The following is an 18,987-nucleotide window of genomic DNA, read 5'->3' on the forward strand; positions in this document are numbered from 1 at the left end:
TCGACATATTATGTACACACTGAAGAATCAGGTTAAGATTCACGATTATACAGCTGCACACTATATTCAATGATACTCAGTATTGTGATGATGTGTAATTTTGTTTGTCTTTGTAGATTTTAATAGAATATTGTATGCACAAATTGTATATATTTTTTTTAATTGCATTTAATTATAATTCTTGCCCATCCTTTTGTCCCACCCTTTTATGGTTGTTTTTGGTATGTCTTGGTTCCTTCCTTTTGGATGTTCTTTTCTTGTCCCTATTTATTGCAAATCCGGTTATTTTTTATGCGACTCATGATTTATGAAACAGTGTATAACGACATTCAGTTTTAATATTGTATATTTGCTCATGGGATCAGCCTCGAAAGGTCAATGGCCTACTGCTGATTTCCTCCACCATTTATTTTAATTGTTAAGTCAATCTTGAACACACACTTTTTAACTTTTAACTGTGATTATGTACTTATCCAAAATAATTTTTGGTTTGTATACGTATGTGTTAGAACTGATTGATTGTATATTTATATGTTTTTATCTGAACTTGTGGAAATAAACTAAACTGAGACTGAAACTGAAACCACGGCGTCATGAATGTGGCGCTTTTAATGCGCTCGTGAGGCGATTGTGATACGCTCTAAAACCACGGCGACCTCGCTACGGAAGCTTTGGACATGTTCAAAACTTCCGTAGCGATGTCGCCGACCATGGCGATGATGACGACCCTCCACGATTCTGAACCGCTCAAGATACGACGGAGACGATTTAAAGCGATCAAGCCACGAGCCGCCGCACTTTGTAGATTTTTTATGATCGTAGCAGAATCGCCGTCTAGTGGGATGGGGAATAAAGAGTTCCTCTTACAATTGTACATGTATTTTCTTTGATATTTCATAAGTGTTTTCTAACTATCTCGCAAAAATTGAAATCTGAATCCCGCATATAACTCAACAAAAAATATACCATTCCTTTATTACACTTAGCACTTTTACAAATGCATTTTGAGGAAAATGATTGTTGGTTAATGTGTGTGTTGTTTTTTAGAATAAAAAATACCTAACTTTTTGACATTAAAGGGATCGTATAGTTCTGGTTAAGACATAACCACAGGTTTCTGACATTTGGGATGAGATTATGAGAAACCTCTTTTGGAATATGAAAGAGCATGTAATTCCAAAAGGAATTCAACGTTCATCTGATGGAAATTGGTTTTTGAAATGGCTGAGATACTCAAAACAGTGCAATTCTGATAAAATGTGGGACCCACCTTTTATTATGATCGCTTTGTTTTACTTTATTTTTGGATGTCTCAGCCATTTTAAAACCGATTTTATCAAATAAACTTTGAATTCCTCTTAGAAAGGTATGCTCTGTACTAGTTTACAAACGGTTTCTTGACATATGCTTGATATCTCGAAAAAGTTAAGACCCAAATCTCACCTCTACCAATACTTTACCATACCTTTAATGGTACATAAGTACAATATAACAGCAACACATTGCATCAAAGCTCATCTTCGTACACTGATTAATGGCTGACGGCAGGCAGTGTCAAACGAGCATAGTCAGGAGACGGTTTCGCCACTGCCATTACTCCATAAAGACGGTAATGTACGTCCATTTTTTTTTCTTTATTGGCTCTTACTAACTAGATTTGAAAGCCTAATGCAACTTATATTTCTTCTAATTTCCTTGTTGTCTTATTTTTCTTTCTTTCTTTCAGAATCATCGTATATTCTTTTGTTGCAGGTGACTTAATTGCTTAAAAATGACAAGGTATTTCATCCAAGGAATCTTGCATGTGTACGCAGAATAGCAAATAGCAATCAAACTGACTACATGTCAGAGATACAACTCTTCCCAAAAAGCGAATGTACTGCTCGTGCAACGCCGCGAACAAGTGATATACCCGCACTTTAATTGTCATAGAGGAGATCAGTAGCTATAGAAAGATCGCAAAATAGCACGGGCGGAACGGAGCCCGAAACACACCCCACCAGCAAAAATACCTGGGAGTATGCACACGTCGCATTATACCAAGCTTGTCTGTCGTATTTTACGGTGGGACGAGGCATTTAGTTTGTGATATTCCGACATAATACCACTGAAGTCCCCCCCCCCCCCTTTTTTTTTCTAATGCAGCTGGACCGGTGATGCATGATTATAATACATGTGCTGACCCATTTGAAAGAGGAAGTACCGGAGGGCGGTTGGGTCATATTTCTTCTTCTTTTCATACCGAAGTTAGTACAGTGAATCTTCAAGTCAACCGCCATACAGACATTTTGATTGCACCGAACGACCTCCCGTGGGATATCTAACGCTGATAATCTTCTTGAGAAAGGCAGCTCGGTGAATATGGCGGCAAATCGCTAGCTTCTTCACATTTCGAAACCGACGGAAGAGAAGAACATAAAGGTGAAATCGTCTCATCTTCACAAAATGAGTCAGAAATAGTGAAGGGCCTCTATCCCCACGGACAACGCTGCCGATTCTCTCTCTTTTTTTTCCTTCTTCTTAATGTGAGATATGCGATATCTCCGTGCCTCATCAAAATGTCTTTGCAACTTATAGCAAAAAGCGCGAAGAATCTCCCAAATCTAGAGGTCGTTGGAAAGGTTGATCCTTACCTTACGGCCAATTTCCAAGGTAAGTGTCTTACACATTTTCTCAAGTGTGGTTGCGATTGTATTCTTCAAATTTAGAACTACCAGACCTATGTGACTGATTATACTCGAGCTGGGGCTGAGTTATCTTTACTTTATTTCTAATAGTTTGTCAAAATTCCGGAATATCTTCAAACTTAAAATGTAATATCAAACACACAACACATAATCAGACACACGCAAGTATGACTGTGCAAGAAATCTGATATGTATTATGTATAGCGTGAGGCAGAAGAAACTAGAACATTGCTTTCTTCTATCTTGTTCATGTATGAAGCGCTTACATACAACGTGAATGGATCTGTTTGTATTCATTATATTTATTTCAATTTAAATATATATATATATATATATTATATATATCGATATCAAGATTGCCCTTTGCTAGCAGCATGCCATATGTAAAAAAAAAAATGCATACGGCTTATTGTGAAACATTTTTTTACTTTTCCGAGTTAATAGTAAGATGATGTTGAACACATCGATACAATATTTACATCCGCTTGAATAGTAGCGATGGGACATTTTCAAAACTTCACAATGTCGGGAATTCTGTCTTTTCATTAAAGTATACTCCCTATCACCATTGCTACATCATGTGTCTATCAGTAGTAAAGATCTTGGCCACTTTGTGGTTGAAACTGGTTTCAAAGCTTATGCTGGTAGTTTACCAGTACAGTCGTCTTACGACTATTGGCGTCGACACATACGTATAGCCTTGATCCTCCTTGAAGTTCTGGGCTGTGTCCAGCTGATGATTAATGTCTTCCATATTTCGATATGATTATATTGAACGCCATCCAAAGAAGGTAATTAAGTGTATAATGTGACCTTTTGTTTTGGTTTGTTTTGTTTTGTTGTTTGTTTGCTTTTTACACAGGAACCGTTTGATCCAATGTTTTCACTATTTCTTTAGAGCACGTCTTTCACTTTGAGGAGAGAACGAATATTGTGTTCAAGTATTTTTTGAATGCACAAAAGTAGTATTTATTCATAATTATAATTACCACAGGATGAGACTGATACTTTCAAAAAGACCGATGACCAAACGCATAATAGACATCGTCATTATAGATATGCAGACGATACATCGAACTACATTAAGTGAAAGAACTTTTTTATCATTATTTGGGGGGGGGGGGCGTTGAATTTGTATTCGGTTGTTGGGATGGTGTAAACGGCTCAGTAAACATCTTCGTATAGGGTGATATAGAATCGTGACATAATGTGTTGGCCAGTTCTTTCAATTCACGTGAGAAGGCAATAATTTTGATGACTTCTATCTACCACACGATGGTACGGGCTCGACACACAAGCCTGGCAATCATAAGAGTACCACAGCACGATACTGGAGAGCTGTATAGATATTATAACATCCACTTAGTTTTTCCCCTGTGTACTCAATGCAGTTTTCATATCATTAACCTTTGCAAAGGTGGTTCTGGCGTTGAGCAGCCATTTCGACAGAAATATGAGCAGGCAACATCTGCGGTTCTCATGGATCCGGAATAAAAAGCAAACATACCCGCAATCCTCGCAATTAATTAGCATAGCGACTGTATTCGATTGTCACGGGAATGTTTGAAAAGGATCCCAATGACAATGTGAAATACCTGAGGTATTTGTGCAGATGGATTTGCCATTGAATTGGTTCCAGTTCTTGCGCGAGTTCGTCAACACAAATAAACATTCGAAACGCCACATTCGATTTAAGAAAATGAATGAGGATCAAAATGAATTTCATGAGTTAAACATAGTTTGTACGAGGACACATCTCGCTGCGTCCCTTACAGGAATTTGATAAAATGATGCAGTGAAGAAGAAGACCCAAAAAACAGACCTAAGAATATGGAAAGATTCAATTTTAGGGCATCATAGTATGACAAACGTGATGATTGCATTTCGCTGACATGCTGTTATGTCTCTAGTTATTTGCTATTCTCTCTCTCTCTTTCTTTCTGACGCACCTGGCAGGCATCAAGCGAAAGACGCAGTGTGTGAAGAGCGATTTAAACCCAGCGTGGAATCAAGTAAGTATTGGCCATTGATATACATACTTCTTTTCACTCATGTTAGAAAGTTTGTCTTCTCGAGTCAAAGCTTACATATCCATTAGAGAATACTGTATATGAACAACAAGACATATTTACAGCCATTGTAGTTCATGACATTATCTAACAGATGATTACCATCCGTTTGGGAAGTTTTGACGACGTATTTGTTTTCATATACAATTTAAGCAATCGAATTACTGACTCCTTAAGATAGAAATGAATACTGCACTACCACGGCAGGCTCACATACCCGTCGTCGCGATGTGTTTGATTTTTAGAGCGTATACAATAATGTCTTACGTGAATCCACTTCTATTGTCCGTTGTAATTAGAATACATGGCACATTGCATCTTCAATCATTGGGGAATAATATCATCTTCCGTTCTATTGGAAAACATGTTGCTACAGAGACTGTTCCGCGGCTTTGATACTTTGTTTAGTGTACCATGACCGTGTCTCCATGACCTCTAAAGTCACTGCACTATAGGCTAGGAAAAATATGATGGCGCCAGTAATTTGTACGCCAGTAACGTTCAGTAGAGCGAGGCGAAAGGCAAGAGAGTGGCCATGAGAACAATACTTTAACACATGAAGTAACTGACATACTGTAAAGCAAGCACAGGTGTAACAAGTGGAATTAAGTCGTGTATTCTTAGTAGCTGTAAGTGGTGTATTTATTCAACGATCAAGTAGAAGTGTAGCATGGGATAGCGACTTGAAAATAAAGAAAACGGCTGGGGATCGGCTGTTTTGAAAGTGCTATATATAAACAGTCTGCATCTATTGTGAATTCACTCGTCCTTGGCGCTCTTTCAGCACAAATGAGTTTCATCCAGGCATTACGTTCTGTTCTGATCTATTCTCTTGCTGATCCATGTCACGCACCCCTCTGTTTAACCCGAGAATAAACCCAGCTGATCAGGCGACCAAAGTAACGGCGCTCATGCTCAAAGACTGAGCAGCATGGCAAGACTGAAGTGACACGAAAATTTCACGCTGTGCGGTCAATTGTGCGAAACTCTTAGGTCCAAGTTCACACAGTTGTTTCACAATTTTTCAGACACATCTAGTGCAGTTCTAGGAATATAGACATGTCTTCTAACCCATACTAATAGCTAATATTTAAGGTAAGTCATCAGGTTGTTGCGTCACTGTACCGTAAAGCCACATTTTATTGGTGAAAAAAAATAAGAATATAACGTTTTGCATCGTTAACGACAGCATTCTTCTATCGTTTCATTTCATTCTTCTACTTCATTTCCAATAGTATGATTATAACATCTGAATACCCATAATGACACTACATTGTAATGAAAAACAAACAAACTGTGATCTGAGATACAGTGTTGTAAATTTTATGGCAAATACTGGGGGGAAAAGTTGGAAATTGAGGGGACTGCTAAAAAGGTTAGCAGTCCCCTTACATAAAAATATTTAATTACTAAACTGACAGAACTACGCAAATTGTATAAAAGATAAAAGAAAGACAGAAAAATACACACATACAGACAAATAAACAAAATACGAGGAAGCTGTTTTGTAAAAGTGTGCATGTCATGTCATTTCAAAACGAGGCGTTTTAAGGGTTAACATCTTCCGCGAGCAGCGGCCGGCAATGTTGCTCATGATGTTGACGAAAAACAGTATATTTCTCTGAACTTTGATCGCACGCTTCTACTGCCCCCTTCTATCGGAAAGACAAAAAGCCACCCCCGTGTGCAATACAAAAGACCTGTTTTGAGGGAGGGAAATGCGCACCCTGCTTGCTCCGGAAATAAGTCCTGTTTTTATTTTGTCACAAAAGAGAAGCGCTAGATTAAGCGTGTTATGGGAACATAATCTAGCAAAGTGGATAGCAAAGGGGGGGGGGGGGGGGGGGGGGGGGGAGGAGGCGGTGAAAGAGCTTGTACAGGTCCTGAGCAGAGAAGTCGTAGAGTTAGAAATGCGTAAGGCGAGGATGAAGGAGACTTACGGGTGACAGAGAATGGGAGAGTGTGCTGGTAACATGAGAGGGGATTGGTGGAGGGAGAGTGAGTAGAGAGGGTGAAAATTGAGGAGGGGGTAAAAGAGGGGTGAATGTTTGACTTGAATGGTGCAGGGTTGTTGTTGTGAGTTTGTTTTGTTTTTTTCCAACAGCACAGGCTATGGTATCACAAGACAGCATATAAAAGAGAATCGACTTTTGGCCCCCTCAGAATTCTTACAAATTAAGTCCCGTCTTTATATCCAGGGAGGTGGGAAGAGACCCACCTCTCATCTGCTGTATCCAAGCCGGCCATAGTACACCTCGATTGTTCATTTCACCAAAAGTTTTGAATCCGGCTTACACAAGGGAACCACCGGCCTATATTCGAAAGAGGAGATTACAGAGCAAATGCGATTGTTTCCGATGCAACCGATATCTCTTTCGTTAAAACGTTATCAAGTACTCTCTATTTCAGATCACAACCTATAGTAAATGTCTGATTTTAGAATATTTTGAAATATTCATTATTCTAAAATACAAATGAAGATTTTGCATACAAAATACATCTTAGTCTATACATGAATAGTTTAGCAATCAAAGTAAACAAAAAGTAATGTTTTAAAATGCGTATACATATTTTGCCAAAAATACATCTATGTAGGCCTATACTTAGTATAGGCATCTTAGTGAGAAAAAAATGAAATATATTTATATTCTAATATACATATAAGTATTTTGCCTAAAAGTGCAACACACTAGGCCTTACATACATTATAACATATAGCCATCTGAGTAAAAAAAAACAAAAAAAACACGGTAAACGCTGAAAGAAAATGCGCAGAAATGCACATACATATAGTTCCTGTCATATTGGCTTTCAACGTCCATTTACATAAGTGTACAAAAACCTTTGCAAAGTACTCCTATGTTTAATGTCTGGCATAATTATGAGTAATTAATCAGTAATATACTGATTAATATAGAGAATAGGTGAACCAAATGAAATTGACAGATGAAATGTACACAGAGTCACACTTCATTACATACGATTCCTACGAATGGAACCTTTATAATATGCTGAGTGAACAATATCATATACTGTATTTCACCTGCACGATGAAGTGTTCAATCAATTGGAAAGTTTTTCTTTTGATACCATACACTGGTTTTAGCAAAACGTTGAGTGCGTATGAATACCTCGTCAGATATCGAGATAGGACTTTGAATAGCTATCGTCATGGTTTTATATCCCTCAGATTATTATTGTATATACTCGACTAGACTTTAATAGGCCTACATTGTATACTATAGTGTTTTAGATATTTCATTGATATAAAAAACAACTGAATTTGAACATATTGATTATTGACTGATTCTCTCTTATCAAAAAGCAATAGATTTTCAGAGAAGGTTTCAATTTATTAAAATACATTTTCAATTAACAGAGAACGAATGTGATTATTCTATATGTGCAAACACCGAATGTACGGTGAAATCCAACTATTATCTTCTCTCCTTTTTTTTTTGTCTGACATTCATTCGTCAATCTATACAATTACTAAACTGCATTTCACGTTTTGTATGCAGATACACTTGGTATAACGGGAAGTTTCTATATGTATCTCAAACGATGAGAGAAAACCTGTCAAGGCAGCCGTATGTCTTCAAATTAGGAAGCTGCTGCCTAGAGACTGTACATGCAGAGTTCGAGGTTCGCTTTCTTGCTTGCCATGAAGTGATTAAATGAGAAAAAAAAGAAAGCTGAGAAGAAAATAGAACTGAACAAACATGTCTGGTTCCTACCACCATCTGTTTGACTGATTTGATTGATGTATAGGGGTTGCCTGTGTAGTGTTCATACTTGCTATGAAAGACTTCCTCTGTTGAAAAAAAAAAAGCAACAGCAAAGTTCTCTCGTGACTCATGTCAAACAGAATAAAAAAAAAAGCTGTGTTATTTTAAAGTCTTACACCACCATCACATCACATATCATTTCGCAGCATGACATCCCTATCGGGGGTGGGGGGGGGGGGGGGGGGGGTGTAGATACGGCAGTTGACGCAAAGTCTATGTGGAGATCTCGACTTAGCCATTAGTCACGTAGAAAGTCCATGGGCCTTTTGAAGAATACATGGAAGCCGTACTGTTTCCATGCAATATGATAGCATCATACTATACAGCATTCCCCCTCACGCTTGCTTTGGAACATTATTCATACTTATTGCAGGTTGGCGTTAGAGTAGCACCCTGCATCCTAACATTTAATTCGCAAACGTCATACTTAGTGTGATGGTCTTATTTTGTTGCAGGGCATACAAGTGTGTAGTGAAGATTTAAGATTCAAAATGTGCGTTCCTCCACGTACTTCAAGGTATCTTCGTTTATCTCTGACACACTATTGCATAACTGCAAACTTTGTGTGTTGGTACATTATCAAAGCAGGGATCGTTTTTCTGCCAACCCGTGCAAATATGCACACACACACACACACACACACACACACACACACACACACACACACAATAGCACTGCGAATCTTTTAGCAAGAGAGTAATGAGCTTGTGCACAATATGCGGGCAAGTGGGAGTTGTGTTTGTTGTTATTTTTGTTGTTTTCAAGCCTATCCGCATGTAGGTACATCGAAATTGAACACTTGTGTACAGCATACATCTGCTGTACTGTCTATGTGCGTATAATGCATGCATTTCTACGAACCTGCGCCTGTATGGTTCTACGTTTCATTTTTTAACCTTTCCTTCTGTTTACCTCTCATTGTTACGAGGGACCTTTTAGACCAATTTTTGGTTTTAAAGTACTACGGTAACTTACGCCAGCCACGTAACTGGAGGGCTTCCAAAGTAAGACGAAAAGATGATTCAATGGGTTATGCAATGAGTAAGGTGCATTGATATGTCAGTGCATAAATCAACTATTGTTAGGCATATACTACTCTATAAAACCCCCCAATGATAGCTGAAATATACTCATAATAAACAGCAGCCAAAACAAGCAGGTCTATACCTTAGTAGCTTCACAGGTTTCCCCAAATAAAATGAGTAAGATCTATTATAAGAATTCCATTAGTAAGAGGAAAAAATCCCTGCAGAACTGTGCAGAATTGATCAAAATCGGATAAGAAATTAGGAAGTTATGACGTGTCAAATTTGGAGAACACTTCTTGACCAGTTGTTTTGAATATTCAAATCAGCAAGTCGATGATGTCATGCTTTCATAGGTTCTCATTCATTTCATACACGGAAATCTCATTTTCAGCTGTATAAATAGAAAACTATCCTTACAACCATCCAAAATAAAAGAACTAATGTTAACTATGATACATTTTGGCATGGTTATATGCTTTTATCTGTGCTATCTTAAAATAACACTTTTTCTAAATATCATTATATATACATGTTACATGCATGAAAACTTGTGAGGGCATAACATCATCAACTCGCTCATTCGAATACTCATAAGGACTGGTCAAGAAATGTTTTCCGAAGAAATGTAAGATTTCCAAAGGTCATAATACTTTATCTTCCTTATTATTGTCTGTTTTTTGTCATTTTTGAAACGTTCTGTAGAGATTTTTTTTTTTTTTGGGGGGGGGTGGATTTCCTCTTTCATTGCATAAACACTTTATTTCGTTTTTCCTCCGCAATATCAAATCATATCACAATGTATTATCATAAAAAAACGCCATCAACAGACTGTATCTATTAGGTTGTCTTTCGTAATCTCTGCTTGTAAATTGTCTTATTTCTTGTTTTGAGTTGCATTATTGTGTGTTATTCATTACCAGTTATTTTCAAACTTCAACGTGTTCAATAAAGTTTGTCATGTTCGTAATTATGTGAAAATGGAAATATGATTTATAGTGAATTGCGTATTTCAAAATTCGAAAAGATATTTTTGTACTCTGCATGATACTAGACGATAAGCCAGTTCACAGTTTCACTTTACGCATGAGCGTAAAAGGGTCATTTGTACAATCAGGCATGTTGCTTTCTAAATTCACCACGATATCAGGTGATGTGAGGATTATTCATGTGTCCTTATAAATGGTGCTTGCAATGCGTCCACCAGACAGCAGGCCGGGTATTTAGCATTGTCAATGCAGTCAATATAAAAACAATGTAATGGACGCCTGCCGAAGAGTCCATTGACAGATCATTCTGGTCACTTGGTCTAGATAAGCAAGTTTATTCTTTGATTGAACAAGAATTCCACAAATTATTACGTCGGGCAAGCTTGTGCAAGCTTGTGCCGCCTTGAAATCGAGTGAAGTGAGATCCAACTTTTTAGAAAAAAAAGGAAGGTCATCTGTAGGTGTATAGACTACCAATGTGCACATGAGCTACCTGTGAATTGACTTAAAGATGGTCAAATTGATCGACGAACGTAAAGTTTCTGCTGTGAATAAACGCATTCTTGGTTTAAAATGCTGACATAAACATACACTTGTTCTACGCCCAGACTTTGGCATGGGACTTGGGCACGAAGCCGCTGGAACACGGAGACTTCATAGAAATTGACGTGCGGGACTGGGAACGTGTGGGCAGACATCGGTAAGCTAAACAAAGATGGCAGTGATAATTTCCGATAGCTATGAAGATTTCCATAATGATAGTATTGCAGACCGATAAATGTTTAAATTAGTGGCCTTGTCGTCGTATCTGTCACCACTCACTTCATACTGCGTTCACCACCGCTCATTTCGTCACTGTTAGGCTGGGTTCACCTAGAAGTATACGCAATACGCTATACGCTATTCACTATTCGCTATTCGCTATTCGCTATACGCTATACGGGCATGGCGGGTCACATAAGGTAGCACGCATATCCTGCTTTGATATTCTTTTGGCGCTGCCAAAATGGATACTTCAGATGATGAAGATCTGGCTCTTCTCCTCCTGGCCGAGGCTGATGCAGGAGGCACATATTGTGAAGAAAAATGAAGAACGGTATGGGTAAGACAGCACCTCCAAATGATTTTACACATTAAAAACTAAAATCTTATTTATCTATTTTTTTTTTTTTTTAGGGGGGAGGGGGTTGGGGGTGGGGAAGGGTAAATATGATTGGAAACACTGTAGTTATGTTTCCAAATATATATTTAAACATTTTAAACATGTATCAGCCTAATTGATTTTATCAGTTATTACTATTTTTTGCTTTGATGACGTCATTTTTTATGGTGGGGGTAGCTTAATTCGGTTCGGTGTAATAATGTCAGAGGTAAAAATGTCAGAAGTAAAAATGTCAGAAGTAAAAATGTCAGAAGTAAAAATGTCAGAGGTAAAAATGTCAGACGTAAAAATGTCAGAGGTAAAAATGTCAGAAGTAAAAATGTCAGAAGTAAAAATGTCGGAAGTAAAAATGTTTTATCTCTGACATTTTTACCTCATTTTTACTTCTGACATTTTTACCTCTGACATTTTTACTTCTGACATTTTTACCTCTGATATTTTTACCTCTGGCATTTTTACCTCTGACATTTTTACCTCTGACATTTTTACCTGGCACCGCTTAATTCTATATGCTCCCCCATCCCAGCTCTGTGAACTCATAGCAAAAGTGAATTAATAAAGAAGTCATTTTTACAAACAAAATTTTCTTGGGTTAAATCTATTTCCACACTATTTTCAACTCATTTTTACAATAATTAAGTGATTAATTGAGTATGGCTCAACTATACACAATAACACTGGTCAATTAACCCACGCTGCGGGTTCGTTGAGCCGATTCTGACCTTGTGCCTTCAATCATTTCAAGGTCAGAAAAAGAAAGAGAGAAAAATGCAGAGCCCACATAAATCACACAGAATGTGCATGAAATATTGTTCTTTCAGGTAAAAAAAAAGGGGGGTACGTGGGGCATTTGACATCGTAACCCAGGCCTGAAGTGCTGGATTACTTAAATATGACGGCATGTGCTATGAAATTCCAATAAAATAAGTACCAAGAAATCCTATAATTTTTAACTTAGCTTATTTAACCAAAGCACACATTCAGAACACCAGCTGCCACACCCGAACAGGACAGTATACGCTGCACGAAAATTGAACAAGCACGATTCCCACTATACTATACTTACCATACGCAGCTATACGGCATTTTCGAATAGTGCCCTCTTATGTGGCCCGGTACAACAGTAGAAAATCCTATTGTTCGATTCAAGCAATTCGCCTCCCCTCGAAAACGTGCACCGTATACCCGAATAGTATACTCCCGTGTGAACCCACAGCCTAAATGACAACTTTTCACCGCCATGTTTATAGGCCTAATCGCGCACATTGGGCCGAATGCATAAAACAGGCAATTGCTTGTAAGCAATTGCTTCAAGCAAAAGCACAAGCTCGTCTAGCAAAAGGTCTAGCTCAAGCAATTGCTTAAATCCATTATATGCATAACCTTTTGCTTGTGCTTATACCTTTTGCTTGTGCCGCACAAGCAATTGCTTGCATTTTCAACAAAAGGGACGTCACGCCTGTGCGAACACAAGAACAAAGGCGGGTGTTTTAAAGGGCGTGTGTGTGTGTGTGTGTGTGTGTGTGTGTGTGTGTGTGTGTGTGCATCTCATAGATGCAAGCACAGACGCACACTCACATCTATACACACACACACGTACAGGCTTATTCCCATCACTCTACTTCTGGTAGCCCGGATCTGCCAGATCGCATGTGGAGAGAGGTCTCCTTCCTCTCCACCGAAGTCAGACACCCTACCTGCCTGTTTTTCATCACATTTTGCGTGCTAACCACTGGACATTCCCGTTGTTGAAACTAAAAAGTTTCGTACACTACTTAGGAGTAATTTCTTGTAGATTTATACCACTCCTGCACAAGTGTGGTCTTTCTTTTATGAATATGAAAATGATACACTTTAAAGGGAACGTCCCAGTTAAGCAAAAGCTCAAGCTCATTTTACAGAGCTTGGAAAATCGTAAGCAATTGCTAGCAAGAACAAGCAAAAGGTATGTTTTATGCATACGTTTTCAAGCAAATGCCTGGTCTCTAAGCAATTGCTCGCGGGCAGCAAGGAATTGCTTGTGCTTGCTAGCAAGAGCTGCTGCTGGCAAGCAATTGCTCGTTTTTATGCATACGGATTTGAGTAAAAGGCTAGCACAAGCAATTGCTAGCGTTTATGCATCCGGCCCAATGAAGACGTACACGGGAGTGATTGGAGACATAGGCTCTAAACCACGGTGATAATGAAAGAATGTTATCACTAATAGACTCTGCACGATATCCTTTTGTTTAGTGCACTGCTCTCCCAGTGATCTTTGTCAATGTTGGCATTAATCTCTTCATTCGGAGTCATCATTTTAAATGTAGGCCTACCTGTATCGAATGGGTTGGAAGCGTCGGAGTCGCGTCGCATTGACTTGGGCACCACCCATCACCATTTGTCGATAAGCTCCCCCCTCCCCCATCTGGTTTTGCCAGAAAAGTGCGTTGGGGGTGTGTTAGCTTTCAAATACTTTGCCTTGCTATAACAACATTAGTAAAAGTATAAAAGTAATAATGATAACAACAACGCCATACAGCTACTATCACTGATAAGAATTATAATGATAAATAATTTATTTGAAACGAGAAACGGATTGAAGGAGAAGAAGAAGAAAAAAAAGAAGAAGAAGAAAAAGAAAACAAAAGGAGAGAAGAAGAAAGGAAGAAGGAAAAGCAGATGATGAAGATGATTTACACACCTGACCTGAATTTGACAATTTCTTACTATTTTTCTTCAGATTACTTGGATACACCCAGAAAAAATAAACAAACAAAGGAAACTTTCAAACCAAGATTCTGCCAGAACCATCAGTCGATCGTTGCTAAAATATTAATGTTATTAAGAAACGACACGGAAATGCACATTTTCATAGACTGCGCATAATTTGCATGTTTCCATGTTATTGATATGATTAATGAAATACATTGCGGAGAAAAATAAAGTAAGTTATGCTCGGAGACCGAGTAGGCCCGATATAATTTAAATCTTTGCATGTATATATCTATACTTTCCTAGTTGTAGTTCATTACTTTGTTATGTGTGTATCCTTTGGTTCATTTCATTTTCAATGTAACATTCATGGTAATCAAGTTATTAGCATATCAATATCTTTTTTTTTTTGTTGAAAGATGACACTATCGAAGATCAAAAAGAAGATTATCGAATGCTTAACCACGACTTCTGTAAGCACTATCTGATTATCCTACCCAATTCTTGATTCCCTTCTTCTCCGTTCCGCAACATAGATTGATAGGCTGCTGTAAGGTCTCGTTGAAAGATGTCATCCGGGCGAAGGAACGGGAGACCCAAACCACCATTCAGCTGCGAGATGGCTCGGACCGCGTCACGACGGTGAGTGTGACTGGGTTAACCATTTTCATTCAGCCGCACCCCTGGATGCTAACCCATTAACCTTCCGTGTGCCACATTTACTTCACGTCCCTAGGTTATACTATATGTGCGTGAAATTTGTCCGCATTTGATTCGTTTGCAGAGAAAGAGTTAAGAGGAAAAATGTGTCGACGCCAGGATGATTCCTTTGCGATATGTCCATATCCACACATGAAACAAAATAATATGTAAAAATGTATATAGCACCTGCTCGCAGAGGGTATGTGTGATGCGAGTGTGTGTTATATATTTTCAATTTTTTTCTAAAATTGATTCTAATATATAACATTCATGTTAAAAAAGATATACTTGTCAATCATGTTTATATGGTTGCTTTGTAGGATGAATACAAAATGTTTTCTGAGGAACCTTAGGATACACGTATGCATATCGCTTGTTCCCATGCAGGCGTATCAGATTTTCATGCATGAATGATTGCTTTACTATTAAAGAGAGGATACTGTGTATAATTTGAAGCCATGTCATGGGCGTCACCAGGGGGGGTGCGTTGGGTGCGAACGCACCCCCCTTCAGATCCTAAAAAAAAAAAAAAAAAAAAAATCAGTCTGCACCAGGGACACACACACACACACACACACACACAATCGTCGGCAAAAACAATTCGCACCCCTGGTTCTGGCAGCATTGATTTTATACATATATATTAGTATTCTACAGTGTTTACTATTTATCGACCGTACTGTACATCCGTACGATATACGGAGCACTTATACACGTTTGCATGTACGTGTGCTACTTACAAGTATAAATGTAGGGTCTATGTACGTTACTTCTGACCAATCCATATTGCCAGCCCAAGAGCGAGCCTTAGCCTCATTAAAAAAAAAAATTGAAAAAAAATGAAGGGGCAAGCATATTTTAGTTTTGCCCCCCCCCCCCTCATAATCAATAATTCCCGAAATGTGAAGATTTTCTTGCTTTTGAAAGAAATCAAAAATGTTGCCCCCATAAAAATATTGGAAGGCAAGCGCACCATTTGCCCCATCCCACATAATCATAATTCCGCGATGAAAAGATTTTCTTGCTTTTTTGTTAGAATTCAAGAAATCTGCCCAATTATCTCACCCAAAAGCAGTGGCGTAACTACGGAGGGGGTGGGGGGTGGGGGGGTTGCGCCCCCCTCCCAATCCGCTGGTTAAAAAAAAAAGATTTACCGAAATAGTAGTTCAAGTGTTAGTAAACTGCTTTTGAATGAAAGGGTGATCCAGATATAAGATATTTTTCTATGATTTCTTTTAACCATAATTAAATAGGAATATAGTGTGAAACATTGTTCACAAAGCCCGGACCCGACAAAAGATTGTGATTCCTGGTTGGCATTCTGCATATAAGCAGGATGTGCGCATCAGTGTACTCAGTACATTCGAACGAAGAGTCGCTACAATGTTGCGCAATGTGATGTAGAATGTACACCTTTGTACCTTACGCTCGTTATATCAAAGCTAGATCATTGATTTTGCAGTGTTGCTTTACATACTATATAAAAATGTCTTGCATTGCCAATAAAAAGGCTTGACCTGGGCTAATTCCTAACTTTTCCATGTATATAATACACACACACAAACAAACACGCACAATTAGTTTAGGGGATGCTCTAAAGTGCAGATTTTGGACATCCTTTACCCGCTTGGTCACTTCGACGCCACATCGCTGGTCATACCTCCCCCAGTCATGAACATAAACCCACACCCTTGACTACCAGTGGCGGATCCAGGAGGAGGGGCGCACCGGACGCCCCCCCCCCCCCCTTTAATTTCCAAATTGAAAAAATAAAATGAAATAGCTGCAAACCGCAGTTTTTGGAAAGTAAAATGTCAAAATTTTCAAGCTCGCTCGCTCCTCTCGCTCACATTTAGTCGTAATGCCATTCTCCTGAAGCTGCTGCCAGTAATTGCCGGCAGTCGCGCCTGGTGCGCCCCCCCCCCCCCCCCCAATTTCCAAAGCGAAAAAAATATAGCTACAAACGGCAGTTTGGGGACTGTAAAACGTCAAAATTTTCAAGCTCGCTCGCTCCGTTCGCTCGCATTTAATTGTTATGTAATTCACCTGATGTTGCTGCCAGTATTTGCCAGCAGTTCCGCCCGGTGCCCCTCCCCCTTAATTTCCAAAGCGAAAAAATATGGCTAAGAACGGCAGTTTTTGGACTGTAAAAGAGCATAATGTAATCATTATGCTCTCCTGATATTGCTGCCAGTATTTGCCAGCAGTTGCGCCCGATGCGCCCCCTTAAATTCTAAAGCGAAGAAATATAGCTACAAACGGCATAGCTACGACCGGCAGTTTGTTTGTTTTTTACTGTAAAATGTCAAAATTTTCAAGCTCGGTCGCTCGCTCGCTCGCATTTAATTGTTACGCAATTCTCCTGATGTTGCTGCCAGTAATTACCGGCAGTTGCGCCCGTTGCGCCCCCACCCCTCCTTTATTTCCAAGTGAAAAAATATGGCTCCAAATGGCAGTTTTGGGACTGTAAAATGTCAAAATTTCCAAGCTCGCTCTCTTTGCTCGCTCGCATTCAATCATTATGCAATTCTCCTGATGTTGCTGCCAATCATTGCCACCAGTTGCGCCCGGTGCGCCCCCCCCCCCCCCCTTAATTTACAAAGCAAAAAAAAATATGGCTACAAACGGCAGTTTTTGGACTGTAAAATGTCAAAATTTTCAAGCTCGCTCGCTCGCTCGCTCGCATTTAATTGTTACGCAATTCTCCTGATGTTGCTGCCAGTAATTACCGGCAGTTGCGCCCGTTGCGCCCCCACCCCTCCTTTATTTCCAAAGCGAAAAAATATGGCTCCAAATGGCAGTTTTGGGACTGTAAAATGTCAAAATTTCCAAGCTCGCTCTCTTTGCTCGCTCGCATTCAATCATTATGCAATTCTCCTGATGTTGCTGCCAATTATTGCCACCAGTTGCGCCCGGTGCGCCCCCCTTAATTTACAAAGCAAAAAAAAATATGGCTACAAACGGCAGTTTTTGGACTGTAAAATGTCAAAATTTTCAAGCTCGCTCGCTCCCCTCGCTCGCATGTAGTTGTTATGCCATTCTCCTGATATCGCTGCCAGTAATTTGTCGTTTCACATCGTCATTCCATAATCCATTTATAGGGGGTACAACCCCCTCTGGCACTTCCACACCCTCCCCCCACCCTTGCTCGCTCCCTCGCATACTAACCCCCCCCCCCCCCCCCCCCCCGATGAAATCCTAGCTACGCCGGTGCCCTTTCCCCGCTTGGTTTCCCTAAAAAAACAGGAAAAGTCTAGGGATTGAGAGCTTCCTATTTATTCCAAATGTCTGTCCAAAAAATCTCGTAAAAATTTAGTGTCAAAACGCACCCCCCTTGAAAAAAAGCTGGTGACGCCCCTGCATGTTGAGTCTTATCTTTGTTCGGATATCCTCAAAAATCTATCATGTCTGTAACAGGACACTGCTTCTTTAGTGCGCCATATTGATCGTGGTATCGATTTACTAAAAGCCTGGATGAAATAACGTGGAGTTTCTCTTCAGATGGAAAAGATTTGCGTTTAGAAACTATCGAATGTCGACATACATTCCCCACACACACATTCCAAATTTCAACAGAACAACTCTATGGGTAATCGTGAAAACGGTTGTTGTAGCGCTGCAAGCAGTGATTTTATAACAGTCTCTATTCTGAAAAGGTATCGGGATATATTTTGATTGCAAGACCTTTCCATACACTATAGATAAACACAAGAATAAACAGAATCAAATGAAACAAAAGCCGCAGATGTTGGTGTTTTTAGTGACAAAAACTCGGAAGAAGAAAAACGAATCAACAAAAAGAGAAGAAAAACAAGAAAAATACAACAAAATGAAGTAGCATGAAGTGGAGGAGGAGCAGATGAAGAAGGAGAAA

The 18,987-nt window shown here is 39.2% G+C and overlaps 1 protein-coding gene across 1 annotated transcript in view; it reads left to right on the plus strand.

The window, feature by feature from the left end:
* The first annotated feature begins 2,558 nt into the window (after positions 1-2,558).
* LOC139731979 (myoferlin-like) overlaps positions 2,559-18,987 on the plus strand; it is a 74,121-nt gene continuing 57,692 nt past the window's right edge. The window contains exons 1-4 of the mRNA XM_071642851.1: positions 2,559-2,652; positions 4,644-4,699; positions 11,167-11,258; positions 14,948-15,053. Coding sequence (XP_071498952.1) covers positions 2,559-2,652; positions 4,644-4,699; positions 11,167-11,258; positions 14,948-15,053 — 348 coding nt within the window. The remainder of the gene's footprint in view (positions 2,653-4,643; positions 4,700-11,166; positions 11,259-14,947; positions 15,054-18,987) is intronic.

This window comes from Diadema antillarum, unplaced genomic scaffold (assembly GCF_040938485.1).
Source record: "Diadema antillarum isolate AM-2024a unplaced genomic scaffold, OU_Dant_1.0 seq00000392_RagTag, whole genome shotgun sequence".
Taxonomy (NCBI): Eukaryota; Metazoa; Echinodermata; class Echinoidea; order Diadematoida; family Diadematidae; genus Diadema; species Diadema antillarum.